The 17970-nt window shown below is 56.8% G+C and overlaps 1 protein-coding gene and 1 non-coding gene across 2 annotated transcripts in view; both read left to right on the top strand.

Moving 5' to 3' along the window:
- TMEM132D (transmembrane protein 132D) overlaps nucleotides 1–17970 on the top strand; it is a 442505-nt gene that overhangs the window by 356349 nt on the left and 68186 nt on the right. Inside the window, exon 7 of the mRNA XM_029921636.1 lies at nucleotides 13218–13361. Coding sequence (XP_029777496.1) covers nucleotides 13218–13361 — 144 coding nt within the window. The remainder of the gene's footprint in view (nucleotides 1–13217; nucleotides 13362–17970) is intronic.
- Nucleotides 2144–2250, top strand: LOC115278551. Its single transcript, XR_003902958.1, has one exon. It is a non-coding gene; the product is annotated as a U6 spliceosomal RNA (small nuclear RNA).

Below are 17970 nucleotides of genomic sequence, written 5' to 3'. Positions count from 1 at the left end.
GCGTTCTGTAGGCTCCACGGCCTCCGTGGGTAGTTTATCATACGTGATATCGACAATGAACTAACAACAGTCACGCAGATTGTTTCAACCTGGAGGGATTAAGAAAGAGGCAGCATTTGAGTTGGGCCTTGAACTTACTATCTTAAGATCATTTTTAATAGGAAACTCAGCTGGTATAAAAAATCCGATTTTAAACATTGATTTATACCTGGTTTTCAGGAGTACACGCACCACATGCAGCCTGCTGGCACTGGTCACACCGAGCCCCGTACGCGTCAGATCCCGTAGTTGCCACTGACAGGAAGGAAGTGGAGGATTTCCCTCCCGCTGCTGCATCTTGCAAACCTCCCCCGCCCTTTGAGGCGTTATATTTATTAACACAAGCCCTGGATCTGGTAAAGGCAAAGAGGCGAGCAGGAAAGACCTGGACCCGGAAGTCACAGGAGGAAGCACGACGGGCTCCAGCGGCACGTTCTCGTGCCCCCTCCCCCGCGCCGGGGACGATTGGCGAAGCCGGCAGACGTTTCTTGTCACTGGGGAAGGAAGCCGTGACTGGCATCTAGTGCGTTGAGTCCAGGGATGCTGCTGAACATAACGCACGCTGTAGCCTGAAAGCAAGGAGTCCTGCGGCCCAGAGCAGTAGCCTGGAGGCCAAGAAAGGGCTCCGCGGTGTGAGTGTCCGAGAGCCGTTTCCAGCTTCCAGCTTCTGGCCTCCCCCTCTGTACGGAGCACGGAGGAGGGCGATGGTTGGGGCGCAGTGGAGGTGGTGTCAGCCTTGGGAGGAGAGAAGGACCAGCGGAAGCGAGGAAAGCTGGGAGGCCGCGGCGGCGGGAAGAATGGAGGGCAGTGGGAGCCAGGCTCATGCTGTCCTTCCCTCGGTGCACGGGGGTCTCAGGCGTGCCTGAGGGGACCCCCGGTGGTCCTGCCGCAGCAGCCACTTACCCTTCGTCAGGGTTCTGGAGGTTGATGGGACTCAGTGCAGCAGCTCCTGCTGGGGCAAAGGGTCCTCTGGGAGGCATCCTCAGGCACACGTCTGTGGGATGGGCGCTGGATTGCAGCCGTGGCCTCGGCCAGACCACCTGCACCGCCCCTTCCATGCAGCTGCGCCTCCACACACCTTGGCGGCCGAGTTCCACAAACAAGCATCGTCCGGGAAAAAACAGCAGTTCCGTGGCCAAGCCTCACAAGGAACACGACCTCACCTGTACGGCACGCCACCCGCACATGAGGGTCCCGGAGGCCACGGCGCCCCCCGTCCACCACCGCCATGAGGGGTGTGCCCGCCTCTGCAGACACGGCCCTCAGGAGTCCACACAGCACCTCTTTAATTTTTTTAACGTTTATTCATTTTTGAGAGAGAGAGCATGAGCAGAGGAGGTGCAGAGAGAAAGAGAGGGAGACACAGAATCCGAAGCAGCTCCAGGCTCTGAGCTGTCAGCACAGAGCCCAACACGGGGCTTGAACCCATGAACCGTGAGATCATGACCTGAACTGAAGTCGGACGCTTAACCGACTGAGCCCCCAGGCGCCCTGCGACACGTTATTTCTTGATTAGAAATGTGTTTGCTCAAAATGAGAAATAAAGCCGATGGAGGAACCGAAACAGGAGTCTAATTATATTGCTTGAGAAAACAGACGCGATTTCTCCTGTCTGCCAGGAAGTCAGCCGCTGATGGCTGAGCCCGCCGCACCGGAAAGCGTGCTGTGGCGTGCTGTGCGGTGGCTGCAAAAGCCCTCTCACAGAGGACTCAAAGAGCTTGCCTGAGGGGAGCAGAATGGTGGTGAGGAATGGGGAGAAGGAAGGCCTTCCCTGGTATTTTATGTAAAACCCTTTCACAAAGGGAGGATTTTAACCATGAGATTGTATGACCCGGATACAATGTTTTAATTCACCTAGAAGAGAAGCCCCGTGCACCTGACTCGTTCCGGCTGGCGGAAGGCACCGCCATGCGCCCCCCCCCCCATGGGCGGGGTGATAATTGTATTGTACCTGCTCCGGCTGCTAAAATGCAGCGATTCTCCTTACTGTGCCGCAGCCATAAACCGAGGCGCTGATGTCCTTTTAAAAACAGGGGTTTATAAATCTGCTCACAGTGTAGGCCAAACTGACGGATGTCCCCCTCTTGTTAAAGGAAGCACACAGGAGCCCCCTCTGGCAGCACATCTCCTAAAATTGGACCGACACAGAGAAAATCAGCATGGCCCTTTTGCCAGGATGACACACAAATTTGTGAAGCATCCCGTATTTTATCTTGCCAAATTATTTTTTTACCGTTTATTCACTTTTGAGAGACAGAGAGAGAGAGAGAGGGAGACACGGAATCCAAAGCAGGCTCCAGGCTCTGTACCGTCAGTACCGAGCCCAACTCAGGGCTCAAACCCATGAACCATAGATCATGACCTGAGCCTAACTGGACACTCAACTGACCGACCCCCCAGGTGTCCCAAGCACATCTTACCATGACGCAGCATTATTGCTTATGAGATGTAGTATTTTGATGCTCAGGTACCAGCTCCTCTGTTTCATCCGGTGGGAATGAGTAACTGCAGCCCGTCATCTACTGAGCGTCTGTTATTTACGGGGGCAGAAGTGGCAGGGCTGGAATAATGGAGCCTGACCAAACCACAAGAGAGAAGGGCAGGGTGAGGAGTCATCATTCTGTTCATTGGCTTATTGATCTTTGTAGGGAAAGGCATCGAAAAAGACTTAGGAAAATAACCACAGTTAAGAAATCACATGGGGACAGAACCCTGCTGCAGAGACGTTTGGTCTCCGCACTGTGTTGGGCCGTGTCTGCCCAAGCTCGCGACAACACCGACCAGGAGATCCAGGGCCAGCCGCCCACACACGGCGGGAAGGTTGGCGTTTCATACCTGAGCAATCTCTTGGCTTGGGGCAGAGTTCAGAGTGTTCATGAATATTTTTATTTGTGGAAACTGGAGCTGGGAAATGTCATGTGTTAGGACGGATGAGGTGTATCGCAGTGAGAAGAGAGCGTTTGCGTTACTCTTGCTTCCTGTCGTCCATGGGTCAGTAGGAAGCGCTTCTCCGGGCGGTTGACTGGGGTGACCAGGCTACCAGGCTCTCGCCTCTCATGGCAGCTCCACCCAGAACGTGGTAGCCTCCTCACTCACCAGGGCAGCTGATGAGAAAGGTCATAATTGTCCATGAAAGTTTTATTGCCCCAAATCAGGAAGTGACAGACAACACTTCCCTCACATTTTGGGAGCTGTGAGTGTCGTATGGCTCTGTCTAACTGCAAGAGACCTGGAAAATACCAGGGAGCAAGGAATCTACCCGTGGGACATACCCATCAGTGTCCAGACGGACTGGCCAGGCATGCCTTCTGATCAGTCACTACTCATGTCATACTACATGTCTTAGGGTTCTCCCCTCATATTTTTAAATATCACCTTTGAGTATGATATAATTTAGCAGGAGAAAGAATATCACTTTTATACCAAATATGAACATCTGTCTTTAACTGCAGAGTATATGGTTTTATTTTTTAACATTAAATTTCTATAAGTTTATACAAATTTTTGCAAAATCACAGATTTTTTAAAAAAATAGCTTATTGTCAAGTTGGCTAATGTTAACTGAATTTTTGCATCTTATGTCCCTTTGATATTTGATGTCCTAGAATTCAGTCTCTGGTGGACAAAGAATCAGAAGGTCCTACTTTTTTGTGTTGTTGGAGGTGGGGTCTACAGCAGAGGGTAAATGATGCCAATATAATAAAACTTTAGGGGAACTTGGGTGCCTTAGTCGGTTAAGCATCCCAGTTCGGCTCAGGTCATGATATCGTGGTTTGTGAATTCGAGCCCTGTGTTGGGCTCTGTTCTGACAGCTCAGAACCTGGAGCCTGTCTTCAGATTCTGTGTCTCCTTTTGTCTCTGTCCCTCTCACATGCTCTCTTTTCTGTCTCAAGAAACAAATAAATATTTTAAAAAATAGGAATAAATCAAACTAACCAAGAGGTGAAAAATCTATACCCTGAAAAGCATATAAAGCTTATGAATGAAATTGAAGAAGACACAAAAAAATGGGAGAAAAAAATCCATTCTTATGGATTGGAAGAATAGATGTTGTTTAAATGTTGATACTACCCAAAGCAATCTACATATTCAATGCAATCCCTATCCAAATAACACCAGCATTCTTCACTGAGCTAGAACAAACCATCCTAAAATTTTTATGGAACCTCAGAAGATCCCACATAGCCAAAACAATCCTGAAAAAAAAAAACCAAAGCAGGAGGCATCACAATTCTGGACTTGAAGCTGTATTACAAAGCTGTCATCATCAAGACAGTATGGTACTGGCACAAAAGCAGACACTCAGATAATGGAACAGAATAGAGAACCCAGGAACGGACCCACAAGCATATGGCCAACTAATCTTTGACAAAGCAGGAAAGAATAGCCAATAGAAAAAATACAAGTCTCTTAGGCAAATGGTGTTGGGTAAACTGGACAGCAAGATGCAGAAGAATGAACCTGGACCACTTTCTTACACCACACACAAAGTAAACTCAAAATGGATGAAACACCTAAATGTAAGACAGGAAACCCTCAAAATCCTAGAGGAAAAAGCAGCCAGAATCCTCTTTGACCTTGGCCGCAGCAACTTCTTACTCAACACGTCTCCAGAGGCAAGAGAAACAAAAGCAAAAATGAACTATTGGGACATCATCAAAATAAAAACCTCTGCACAGCAAAGGAAACAATCAGCAAAACTAAAAGGCAACCAATGGAATGGGAAGAAGGTATTTGCAAATGACATATCAGATAAAGGGTTAGTATCCAAAATGTATAAAGAACTTACCAAACTCAACACCCAAAAAACAAATAGTCCAGTGAAGAAATGGGCAAAAGACTTGAATAGACATTTCTCCAAAGAAGACATCCAGGTGGCCAATTGACATATAAAAACATGCTCAACATCACTCATCATTGGGGAAATACAAATCAAAACCACAAGGAGATACCACCTCACACCTGTCAGAGTGGCGAACATTAACAACTCAGGCAACAACAGATGTTGGCAGGATTCAGAGAAAGAGGAACCTTTTTGCGCTGCTGGTGGGAATGCAAACTGGTGCAGCCGCTCTGGAAAACAGTATGGACGTTCCTAAAAGAATTAAAAATAGAACTACCCTATGACCCAGCAATTGCACTACTAGGTATTTATCCAGGGGACACAGGAGTACTGATTCAAAGGGACACATGTACCCTGATGTTTATAGCAGCGCTATCGACAACAGCCAAAGTATGGAAAGAACCCAACGTCCACTGACCGATGAATGGATAAAGAAGGTGTGGTGTATATATTCAATGAGTATCACCCAGCAATCAGAAAGAATGGAATCTTGCCATTTGCAACAATGTGGATGGAATTAGAGGGTATAATGCTGAGCAAAATTAGAGAAAGGTAAAAATCACATGACTTCACTTATATGAGGAACTTAAGAAACAAAACAGATGGACATAGAAGGGAAAGAAACATAGTCTAAAAACAAAGAGGGAGACAAACCATAAAAGACTCTTAAATACAGAGAACACACTGAGGACTGCTGGACAGGAGGTGGTGGGTGAGCTAAATGGGCCCGGGCATTAGGAGGACACTTGTTGGGAAGAGCATGGGTGTTAGATGTAATGATGAGTCACTAAATTTTACTCCTGAAATCATGATTGGACTACATGGTAACTACTCTAGATGCAAATTTAAAACTAATTAAAAAATAATAAACATAACATAAAGAAAATTTTAAGTAAAGAGAATCAATAAACTTAGCAGAATATGCCTTTTGGTACTTAAACATCAGAAGGTGCCAGGCCTGCTGTGCTGATGCAGGTGGAGGTGCACCACCACAGCCTCTGCCCTGAGGCCGTCCTCTCTCCATCCTCACCGCCCCTTGCTGGGGAAATCTTGTGTCCTCTAAATAAATTCCAAGAATCCCCTTTGGGCAGCCTCCCCTGGGAGAGAACAGAGTGTCCCTGGGGGATGAGGCTTGCGATCTGGTCTCTGCCAATGGGATGTGCGAGCGTGAGGCTTTCATTCCTACCTGGGGGAGGGGAAGTAGGGGCGACCTGGGGGGTGCCAGCGAGGGTCTGACCCGTGTGCCTCATCTCCCAGCTGCCCGGTCGGGGCAGACGCAGCAGGGGCGAGGCGGGAACCCCGAGGGGCTGCACACGTGATCTCGGGGGGTGGGCTGGGCTCTGCTTCTGCGGCACAGACGCCTGGGCAAACCCCTTTCTGACACGGTGAAGGAGAGCAGGTTCCGAGTCAGCGACAGAGATCCTGGACTCACGCGGTCTCTCAGGACTGAACGTGGCTCCGGGATATTCTCGAAGGAGGGGTGAGTGCGGTGAGAAGGGGGGCCCAGCTGCAGCAGGAGCGGTGCGGGCGGTGCTGGACGCAGCACCAGGGAGCAACCATGTTGCGGGTGCACCTGCCATGTGCGCCCAGAGCCCCGCGGAGTCCCCCCCGGGGTCCGCGCCGACCGCCTGGATCCTTGACGCTTCACCCCGGCTCGCCTGGAGGGCGCCACCGCGTGTGTCCTGGCTTCCACGGCGCATTTGCTGCGTCTTATTACGTGAGTGTTTCGTTTCTCCGAGGACTGAAAGCAGAGCAGAGAAGAAGCCTTGCTTCGGACACCTGCTGTTTGAATTACTGTACCTTCAGGCCGTGAGGCTCCGTGCAAACAAGGAAGCCTGGGTGTGTCCCTTTTTTGTAGAAAGTAAGTAGCATCCTTGCCCCAGGCTTTGACCCCGGAGAGCTCTGTAACCCCCTGAGCCCTGCACAGGTGTGCGATGACCCCCAGTGGGGGTGGACGCTTCCAGCCTGCGGGGAGACGGTTCTGGGAGGCCGGACGCCAGTGCCCGAGGTCCCTGCCGCAAGGTGGACAGCGCCCCCGGCTGCCTCCCCCCCACCCCCTTGCAAACAAGCAGTTGTTACCAAGGGTGAAGTCTGCATCTCCGTGAGAATGGGGAGGAAACCCTGAGAACCGTGTGCTTTCTTCCCCCTTCCTGGTCAGCGTTATTAACTACGGTCCCTTGTAAGCAAAAGAAGTTGGTTCTGGTAAAGTTTGGTTTTTTAACCTACTTTTGAGGCACGGTGGGTATTTACAAAGCTGTGCATACTTAATACATGAAACTTGAGGAGTTTGGTGAGGACTAAATTCTTGTGAAACCAGCAGCAAGATCAAGGCCACGGACCCAGGCATCACCTTAGCGTTTCCATCATCATCACCATCATCACGTTTGTGTTAAAACACTTAACGTAATTGTGGGTTCGAGCCCCGCGTCGGGCTCTGTGCTGACAGCTCGGAGCCTGGAGCTGCTTCGGATTCTGTGTCTCCCTCTGCCCCGCCCCCCCTACTCACACTCTCTCAGTCTCTAAAAAATAAATAAACATTAAAAAAAACCCCTAAAACACCAACATAAGAGCCAGGACAGCTGAAAAGGCGGGAGCCAGGATCTTCATGGAAATGCAGACAACAGGCTACACGACAGGTTTTCACCACAGGTGCCGCTGGTGGAAGACATCCGAGCACCTGAGGCCCCTGCCCTGTCCCCTTCCGTGGCTCCCATCCCAGGGGGAGAGACCCCAGTGCGTGGCCTGGACGGGGGAGGGGGTGCTGCGGACTCTCACCCGAAGGAGAAGGATGTCTTCCCTGAAGGAAAATGGGCGTGGGGTCACGGAAAAGGGGGTGGGCAGAGGCCAGGCCGGAGCGTCCGACCCGGGACTCGTGATACAAGATGTCACCAGGAGCCCCGCCGCCCCGCGACCCACTCAAGTCCAGTCCGGGCTGCAGTCTGTGCCCTTCCTTACGCCCTCGTTAGCGCCCAGGTGGCAAACGCTTCCTTTGCGCGAGTCCAAGTAAAATCACGCATAGTGCGTCCTCTCCTGTACTTGCCTCCTGAAAACGCCCCCCTTCCGGGTTTCTCTTCCAGGGAGTCACGTGGTGCGACAGCTCCCTGTGTGGAGGGAGGGACGGGGCTGGGGGCCGCTGTGTCCCGCAGACCCTCCTCCTCGCCCTCCCGCCGACCCCACGCCGGCTCCCTGCACCGCCCTGGAGAGGGGCCGCCCCATCGTGTGCCGTTTTATGGGTTTTGCGGGTCTTTTGGCCTCGCCTGCCCTCCGCCAGCGGGCTGCTGGAAGCTTCCCCCGGATGCTTCTGCCCAGACGGAAGCGGTGATGCCGCTCACGCCACACTTACTTCAGTTCCTTCCACCCTTGCTCCACGCGGATGGCCTCTGAACCACATGTTGAAGTGGCACATGGTCACCCAAGGGGCCAGGGGGACAGTGAAGACGGAAAATTGTCCCCTCCCCCCCGTTAGGAGCAACAGGCAGTCTGAGTTGGTGGCTTCGGCCTAAGACACGAGGGAGGTGAGGGCCTGGTCTGGCAGGTGCGGCGCGGGGGGACCGAGGCTCGCCGTGTGCACCTGCGCAGGGTCTCCGACGCGCCCGCAGTGCGCTAGGCGGGGGCGGCCGGGACCGGCGCTCCGAGGTGGCGAGCTGGCGTCCGCCTGCATCCACCTCCTCCTCCCTGGCTCGGCCGTGGTGCCCGCGTCCTGGGGCCGCCGGAACCGGGGTCCACAAAGGCGGTGGCTGAAAACAGCAGACGTCTGTCCGCACGCGTTCTGAGGTCACGGTCCAAAATCCAGGCGTCCGCAGGACACGCCCCCTCTCAAAGCTCCGGGGGAGAACAGTTCCTTATCTCTTCCAGCCTCGGGGGCTGCTGGCTTCCGTGATGTTCCGCCCGCAGCCTCCCAGAGCCATCTGCCTGTGTCTTCTGGTCTCCTAAGGACACCAGCCATTAGAGGAGGGTCCACCCCCGTCCAGGACGAACTCGTGTGAACTTAACTCACTGTATCTGCAAAGCCCCGTCCTCACGAAGGAGGTGGCCTTCTGAGGTTCCGAGTGGACATGGATGCTGGGGGCGGCCGTCCCCACTGGCCCAGCCACCGCTCACACCTGCGTGTTTGCTGGGACACTCGGAGAAGGGTGGGCGAGTTACCTGCCCTGGTTACAGGCTCCCCATCGTTGCTAACTCACCAGAGCAGGGGCCAGGGACGAGGTGGGCACTGCTGTCTGCTCCCTCCGTCGTCGAAGCTGATGAGGCACCAAGGGTTAAGTGAGTCATCCGAAGTCACCCAGGGGCCGGGTCGGAGGCGGGATTTGCACCCAGCACTCTGACAAGGGAGTCCCTGCCCTTGACCCCAACCTGATGCACTTCAGCCACATGCTCCCACCCTTGGGGGGCACGATACAGCCCCAACCCCAGTGTCCTCTGTGCCGGCAGCAGGAAGAAAGGGGAAACATCAAACAACCTTCAGAATCTGCCTTTTTTGTAACAAACTTTTTTGGAAGCCTCGCCAATGACTTCCGTTTATATCTCATGGACCAGAACTGTGTCACAAAGTAAGGGCGGCCCCAAAAACGCAGTAATTTTAGCTGGGCATCTTACAGCCTCCGACAAAATGGAGGCTTTCGAGGGAGGCAGAAAGGTGAGTGGCCGTCAGGTGGGTGGCACCCAGGTCAGCCTCTCAACGTGTTCTAGAAGGGCCCCCGTGTGGTGTTCTTCTGTCTCCATTATCTTCCTCTCCTCTGTTTTAGTTTTTTAAATTTTTTATGTCTTTATTATTGAGACACAGAGACACAGAGCATCAGCAGGGGAGGGTCAGAGAGAGAGGGAGACACAGAATCCAAAGCAGCTTCAGGCTCTATGTCAGCACAGAGCCCCATGCGGGGCTCAAACCCACGAACCGTGAGATCATGACCTGAGCTGAAGTCAGACGCTCAACCAACTGAGCCTCCCAGGCGCCTCTCTTCTCCTCTGTATAAAATGACTGTTGAACTGCAGGGTGAACGTGAACCAATGACCATGCTCACAAAGCAGAAAATCAGGTGCCGGAGGCACATGGACATTTAAAAAAATAAGTGCTCTGATTTGGGTCCAGCCCCTCGGAACTTTGCAGGAGACGCTGTCCTGCTCGGTCCTCTTGCATCGGACTCCCCCACGCGGGCAGGGCGCTCGGGGCCGCACTCCTCCGGAGAGTTCCCTCAAGCCACGGACCACTCCTCGTCCGACGTGCCGCAGGCTGGGCAGGCTGGGCATGCTGGGGACGCCCCCGGCGCGGCGCTCAGGACATGCTGTAGAAATAACCCAGCTCCCGGCCCGCCGTGGAGTTATTTTTAAGTGTGTATTTTAGGTAATTTCCCTGCAAGGGAATGTACGGTAACACATCTCTGCATACTGACATAATGTAATACACGTGGTGTATTTTGCAACACGGCCCGGCCCCGCGGACGGAGCGCCAGCTCTGCACTGCGGCAGCTGGCGTGGCCCACGCGCCTTGCCGGCCCTGTCTTCCCTGCTCCCCTACCGACACCTCCTGGACTTCCCGCATACGCCGTCCTTGAATCTTTGTCCCTGAGTCGGTTTCTAGGGGGGGATCCAGACGAAGATGTGAGTCATCCCTTCTCCAGCAAACTCAGGACAGGGCTTGCTTCCTTACAGTAGATAACGAGTTTAATCCCAAGAATCGTGTCTGAGCTTCTCTTACAATGTTGCCCCTTTTTCCTCGAAGCACCGTCACTGTCTCCGGCCATTTTTGTCTCCTCCTGGAGACGCTCTGTGGTGCTCATCAGACACCCAGCGAGTCGTTGCTGACGTGCACAGTGTCTGGGGTGCGGAGGGAGCGTGGAGCCACCAGAGGACTGACTCGGGCTTTCTCACGAGCTTCCCCCCTTGATTCCCTAGCTCTGAGGGCCTGGGGGGAAGGGGGCCCCTGGCAGTAAGGCAGCTGAGCTGTCTAGGGACTTTAGGGATCTAATCGTCCGGGCACTTATGGGTTGATGTCCACTCAGGCCAAGGTTGTGCAGAGCACTTCACCTCCTCTTACCTGGAGACTTTTAGGAGCTGTGCACCTGCCATTCACCTCCTGTGGAATGCAGAATGCTCTTGACCTTGAAAATCTGGACATGCACAGAGAAGGCAGGAAGCACCTGAAAGCTGCCTCACTAATCCCCACGAGATCCTGTGGGCAGAGCCATGTGTCCATCCAGAGGCCGGGGTTGGGGGGCGTTGGCTGATCCCGCTGCCGTCCCCCCCGCCCCGTGCTGGCATGAGTGTGCACATGTGCTGAAGGCCTTTTGGGTTTTAATGTTGGACGGAGATGCTTGTACCTTCCTGCACGGACATGCAAAACCACTTTCCCCTTCCGGAAACTGGTGTCAAGAACCATGATGCTTCCGGTCTGTTCTTTCCTTTGGGATGAGCCAGTTTGGGCCAGAGAGCTAAGGACCCGGTTAGTAGGAACGTGCACGGGGGCCTCCCTCCCCAGACCAGCGGGAAACAGAGCCACAGGTGCCTTCTGCCCCTTTTCTCCTCCACTGTGTCTGTGGCCAGGATGCAGTCACATCAGGCTGGGAACTCAGAGGAGGGGAAACAGCAAACCAAGTGCATAATCAGTGGGCATCTGGAGGCTTCTGCATCCTGAGACCGTCTAAGGCGGGGTCTTTGAGATTCAGGAACATTCCAAACTGGAGGGCTGTCAGAATTAAATAACGAAAAGAAAGTGTGTGTGTGTGTGTGTGTGTGTGTGTGTGTGTGTGTTTGTGTGTGTGTGTGTGTGTGTACGTATATATGCATGCATGTGTTTATATGTAGTTCTGCATCCAAATCTAAACCAAATGAGCTAATTATAAGATGAATCCAGTCCTATAAAGGAAAAATAAGACCTTACGTAAGACATAAAGTTAACATAAGGAAAACAGTTATGCAATGTTGAGATGGTACATTTCTATCCCTTCTTCTGGCACGCTCCTAAAACAGGCGTTTGTGATTTCACATGAAAATCAAATTAGCTAGAACCTGCCCAAGCCTGGCTCTAAGAGAGAGCTGTACCTCCCAGCACCACCCCCCCCCAGGCGCTTTGCAGGGCTCTCCCGGGCATGGGCCAGACAAGGTCGGACCCACAACCCACAGAAGTAGCTCTGTGGTTCGCGACACTGAGCAAGACCCCCAGGGGCTAGAACTCAGAAGGTGCTGTACAGAGACTGCAGGTTATATGGGGACTGAGCTTCGTGTGGTTGGAGGAAAGAAGCCCTGCAGAGGGAAATGAGACCCACTTTTGGTTCTCGGAGCTCAGTTTTCCCCATCTGGGAAATGGGCTCAGACGATTTCCCAGAGCCCTGCAGGTGTCCTGGGTACAAGGCAGAGTGCGGGCTGCTGCTCAGGGTCTGGGTTCATGCGCAGGACTGAGAACGAGGAGGCGGGGTGTGGGTCCCAGTCCCGCCGGTGAGGTTGCCACCCACGTCCTGCTCACTGTCACTGCCCCGGCGCCAAGCACTGGGGGCAGAAGGCAGATCCAGCCCCTCGAGCTGTGGCCTGGAAGACGGGTAACCGACCGAACAACTCAAAGGAAGACGCGGCGGTGTCAGGGAGTGCAGGGGTGTTCCAGGCTCTGGGGGCTCGGAAAGCAGAAAACGGGACGTGCGGGGACTTTCCCGTGGACGCCTTGAGCCGAGCTAAAAAGGAAGTAGTTAGCAGGCGGAATGCATGTTCGGGTGAGTGTGTGTGCACGTGTGTGAGTATGCACACAGGTGTCACATCAGTGGGGCTGAGTGTGTCGTTGGAGCCATAATGGCATTCCAGATGTGTACCGAGACCAGGAGCGAACAAGAGCCCAGAGAAGGGACAGGACGTGAGAGACGGCCAGAGGGGAAGGGCTCGGAGTGAGGGTCCCACCCTGCGCGCTCCCCCCACCCCCCTGCCCCAGCACCTGGATGCAGAGGCCCTCAGCTCCCTTGATGGTACCTCACAGCTCGTGCGTAAGCCAGACATGTGTTGTGTGAGGTCAGACCTCCTGGGACTGCGAACACAGACCTCTGCTGCTGGCCTCCCCGGGTTCAGATCCCCTCTGCCCGGTCCTGGCTGTGTGACCTCGGGCAAGTTACAAAACCTCTCTGGGCCACCTACAAAATGAGAGAACATGAATGCCTGCTGGTCTGGTCTGGAAAGTAATATGCGCAGGCGAGGTTTGTCACGTCCGTCCCTGCCCCTCAGCACGTGAGTCCCCTCCCTGTCACCGTCTCCCTGTGGATGTCGGCCCGGGCGCCGTGGACACGGGGCATCTGCGGGGAGGCGGGGAGGCGGTCTGCCCGTGGGCGGGGTGTGACGGACGGTGTGTCTGGTCTTCCAGGAGGCGGAGATCCTGAACACGGCCATCCTCACTGGGAAGACGGTGGCTGTGCCCGTGAAGGTGGTCTCCGTGGAGGAGGACGGCACGGTGACGGATGTGCTCACGTCTGTGGAGTGCAGGTCGTCCGACGAAGACGTCATCAAGGCAAGTTGACGCCCCCTGCCCCCCAGGGAGGGAGCCGGCCACCACAGCGTCTGGGGGTGTGTGTGTGTGTTTAATCCCGCCGCCGGGTCCGGAGACCCCTCCCCTGCACAGAAGCCCCACCCTGGAGGCTGAGCCTGGTCCGCAGAGCCGACCTCCTGTGTTTTCGGGGCCCCCTCGGGTGGGGGTGCGGGGAGGGGGTGCCACGCCCAGGGTGCGGGATGACTTCACAGCCAGGTGTGGGGCGAGGGACGGCCACCATGCCCCCGGCCACCCCGGGTCTGCTCTGTGGCTGGGGACGCGGCGGACATCCCGTGGGCCCCATCTTTCCGGGCCTCCTCTGGCTCTATAATCCTGTGCACGAGCGATGCCAGGACAAGGTGTGTGGGGAGGTGCGCTGGGCAGGGGCGGGGACCTCGCAGCGAGGGATGGGCCTGTCCCGCCACCACTGCCCCCCTCCCCTAACCAAACTCCCTGCAAACGCTGCAGGATGGTGGGGGGGGCTCGGGGCGTGCCCGACCCCTCCCCTCTGGTCCCAGACCCGGTCGCCCTGCTTCTTCTGCTGGAGCTGCTGAGCCCCTCTGCCCTGGCGGAGCTCGGAGAGCGTCCGCCCCCAGACTGCAGTGGACAGTGCCCTCTGGGTCCCCGCCGAGTGCGAGGCCCACGGTCAGAGGCACGGCCCCTGCCCTGCGGTTGCTTGGAGACAAGGCAGAGATGGCAGCATCAGGACCCACGACTCACCCCTGCACAGCCCCCCATCCTCACAGGGCAGGCCGGTCCTTCCTGGGGCACAGACCAGTGTCTCAGCCCACCCTCTCCCCCATCCAGTCCTTCAGCCAGCCCTGCCCTCAGCGCCTTCCACACGTGCCCAGGACCCCTGCCCCCGCCCCCCGAGCCCCTCCTCTGGGCTCCCCGGTGGCCACCGTGCCCGCACGCCTCCTGCCGCGCCGTCTGTGTTCAGTGTGGGAGCCAGGCCGATCCCCATGGAAGGGTGACGGTGACCCTTCCCGGGTCGGAACCGTCCACCGTTGGGTCCCAAAGGAGAAGCCAAGGTAGTTCAGGGACGCAGCCCCGCCCCTTCTGCCTCGACTCTGACTCACTCCTGTTACGTTCCTGCTCGTTCTCTGTTCCAGCCACACCGGAGTCCTTGCCTCTGACCGTTCCAACAGCCCGTCCCTGTGCCCCGAACGCCTGTCCCTGGAGCGCTGGTGGCCCCTCGCTCCCCCCGCTGCCGGCTCTTCTGTCCGTAATACCTGTTCACACAGCTCATGAGTGTAGTACATGTTTATACACTTTCACACATATTCTAGAGTCTTATTTTCTTTTACTTTGTGTGTTGTCTGTCCCCTGGGGTGGGGGCGGTGCTGGTCCCCTTCCTCCGCTGCTCTACCCCGTCACTCACAGCCCTGGGTGCAGGGGACATGCTCAACCAGTGTGTGCTGAGTGGATGAGCCAACCGTGCGGTCGGTGGTCAAGGAGGGGAGAAACCGTGTCCCTGAGTCCTGAAAGCGATCCCGGGGAGGTGCTGAACAGGCCTGCACCTGCTCGGCCAGTGCAAACACGAAGCAGAACCGCAGGGCAGGCCGGGGGGCGGTGGGGACACGTCCACGGCGAGGGCGGAGGGAGCACGCCCAGAAACACAGGGCTCAAGGGCGTCACCGCAGTCTCGCAGATGGAGGCGCGGCCCGCCAGCTGTCGCCGGGCAGCTCTGGGGACCACAGATGCCAACTGTGTACAGTACTTGGCTGTCATTTGGGGACCCTTGAGGCCGAGAACCTGGGGACCTTGGAGGAGAATCTGGACCACCTGCTTGGGCCCGGAAAGTGTCCCTGTGGCTGCAGGCCTGCTGTAAAGCTCCGGGTCTTCTCCGTTTGTCTGCTCATTGTCCCTTCTTGGAGGGCTCTGTTGGGGGGGGGGGCAGATTTGGGACCTTGTAGACGCGCCCACCCTGCAGCTGCCTGGGACCGGAGGGCTCTGCGGGGGGAGTTTCCGGAACCCCCAGAGCGGCGCCGGGGGCAGCGGCCCTATGTCAGGCCGCGGGAAGGAGACAGACCTGCTGGTGTGGCGCCCGCACCCTGGGCTGCGTTGCTCCTCTCCGCTCTGGTCCCAGGGGTTCACGAGCAGCTCCGAGTGGACGGGCCGGTCCCCAGGGCTGCGGCCGCATCCCTGAGGGCTGGTGACTCAGCCCCTCCACTCGGCTGACCCACCACCTTGCGGTACCCCCAGCTCGGGCCCAGCCTGCGTGTCCAGCAGAGACCCGCCAGCCGGGAACGGGCGTACCCAGCCTGCCACGCTCCCCGCGGGCGGGTCCCAGCAGGAGAGAGCCTCTGGCCTCTGTAAGGGGACGCGAGGGACGAGACCCCGGGCCCGCTTCGAGGACGGGCTGGAGGCCCCATGCAGCACTGGGCGTGCACCTGCCGGTCAGCTGCCCCTGGCGGGGGCTGCGGGCCCATCAGAGGGGCCAGGGTGGCACACAGCGCTGCTGGGGCTCGCACCGCGTAGCACAGGAGCCGCCAGCAGGAAGGGCCCCTTCAGTCCCGTCTTCACCCTCAGGCCGCGGTCCTGCTCTGCAGGCACCTCAGTGTCTCTCTCCAGGAGTTTAGCCAGACAGCCTCGTAAACTCCCCACGAAGGAACGGGTAGGAGCAGGGGTTACGCCTCCTCGCTGTCCCTGCTGCCCCGCTGAGGTCGACTCCCGGGTCCCCGGGGGCAGGAGCCATCAGGAAGCAGCCCAACCTCGAGCCCCTGTCACCCGCCAGGCTTGAGCGTGGTGCCTCTCCTGCCCTGGTGCCCGCAGACCCAGTGGGGTCTCGGAGTAGGCGGGCCTCCCGGGCCGCCCCTCGTGGGGTCTGTAGCCACAGAGTGCGGTGAAGCCACCTGCGGGAGCCGGGGACCCGCCGTCAGTGGAGACGCCTGGACGCAGGTGAGGTGTGGCAGGAGAGGAAGGAAGGAAGGTGGCCCGGAGGCGGTGGGCGGAGACTTGGGGTTCGTCTGGTGCGGTTCCTTGTCTCATCTGTTTGGACACCAAGTAGCCGTATTCCTTTCCTGAAACTGACTTCCTAGGGCAGCTCGTGGTTACTTTGTTCCTTGATGGAGATCCCACGTTTGGGTTTACGGGAAACGGCATTCTCTTCCCACTCACAGGCCCCTCTGCTAGATTCCAGCTGTTTTCCTCTGTGTCTGTCAGTTTCTAATAATATATGTGCTTGGGGCGCCCTTGACTGCTGCCTCGGGTCACATGTAGGCAGCCCGCGCTGCGCCCATGATGACAGAAACCGCGCCGGACGATGTGTTGGGCGCTCATTACGGAGCAGACCCGCACCCACGCCTGGACACGCTGAACAGTGCCGTGAAATAAGTATTATCTTTTTCTGCGTAAGGAATTTCAGACAATGAGAGGGTTTTTTTTTTAAATTGTGGCAAAATGCACATCGCAGAGGATGCACCTCTTAACGGCTTCCAGGCGTGCCGCTGGGGGGGTTGGGGCCCGTGGGTGCCTCCAGGCACCCCACTGGGAAGGCACAGGATGTTAACACAGCTTGAGAAACCACAATTCGTGATACCCATTGCCAAGACCCGTTCCCTTCCTGCCTCTCTCGCTCGTCCGTCAGGACAGGGGCTGGCGGAGGACCCGGGCCATGGGAACCAGCCGGAGCGCCCGTCCCGCAGGTACTGTTTCCGCAGCTGCCCCTGCTGTGGCCAAGGTGAGCCGCCGGCAGGGAGGCTGCCGGGCCCGAGGTCCTCGCCATGGTCTCCTACAGAGAAGCTCGGGACCTCTGCTCAGGGACCCCACGCAGGCGGCCCCTCCACCGGCGACTGCTCCCCGCGCTCCCGGCCAGAGATAACCCCTCCCTGGAGGCTTCCCGTCCTTCCAGCAGGATGTCAGAGTCACGGGATTGGGCGCTAACATCCCCCGCGAAGCTTTGTCAGGACGCGTCTCCTCCAGGGAGAGACTGTATGTATCAGTTCCTGGACTTTTCCATCAGAATGGACTTGCTTGGGTCACTTTCCTCCGTGACAGGGAAAATCAGGACCAGCCGAGATTCTGCCTCCTGCGGAGAGGGGGCAAGATGTGCCAGCCGTGGGGGTCAGCCTGGCCCCCGACCCGGGTCAGCCTGGAGCAGCGCCCGCCCACGGCAAACATGGCCAGAACTCAGCACGTGTTTCTGTTGCGCCCAGACATGGGCCCGGAAACCCCTCGCGACACTGCCAGTGTGGGCATGAGACTACCCGTCTGTGGTCCCAGACCTAGAAGGAAGCCACGTTCCTCCCCGTGTGGCCCCCACCTGCACAGAATGCACGTGGGGGCCCCGGAGCAAACAGAGCAGGGGTCACGAGCTCAGCGGAGTCCGAGACCCAGGACTAACACGGGTGTGGACGGGGGGGGGGGCGGTCTGCGGCAGACTGAAGGCTCAGGCCCCACCCACCGGAGGCGCAGCCGCGGCCGCGTCCCCCCTGACGGTCTCCACGCGGAAGGAACGCACAGGGCTGGTGAGGGTGAAGTCTGTGGAGCCTGGATTCAAACCCTGGCCCTGATCTAGATGAGAACCAGCGCTGGACACCCAGTCTCCCTGTGCTTCTTCCTTTGGGAAGTGGGTGTGACGGTGTCGCCA

Source organism: Suricata suricatta, chromosome 14 (genome assembly GCF_006229205.1).
Source record: "Suricata suricatta isolate VVHF042 chromosome 14, meerkat_22Aug2017_6uvM2_HiC, whole genome shotgun sequence".
Taxonomy (NCBI): domain Eukaryota; kingdom Metazoa; phylum Chordata; class Mammalia; order Carnivora; family Herpestidae; genus Suricata; species Suricata suricatta.
This window is presented reverse-complemented; position numbering and strand designations above follow the sequence as displayed.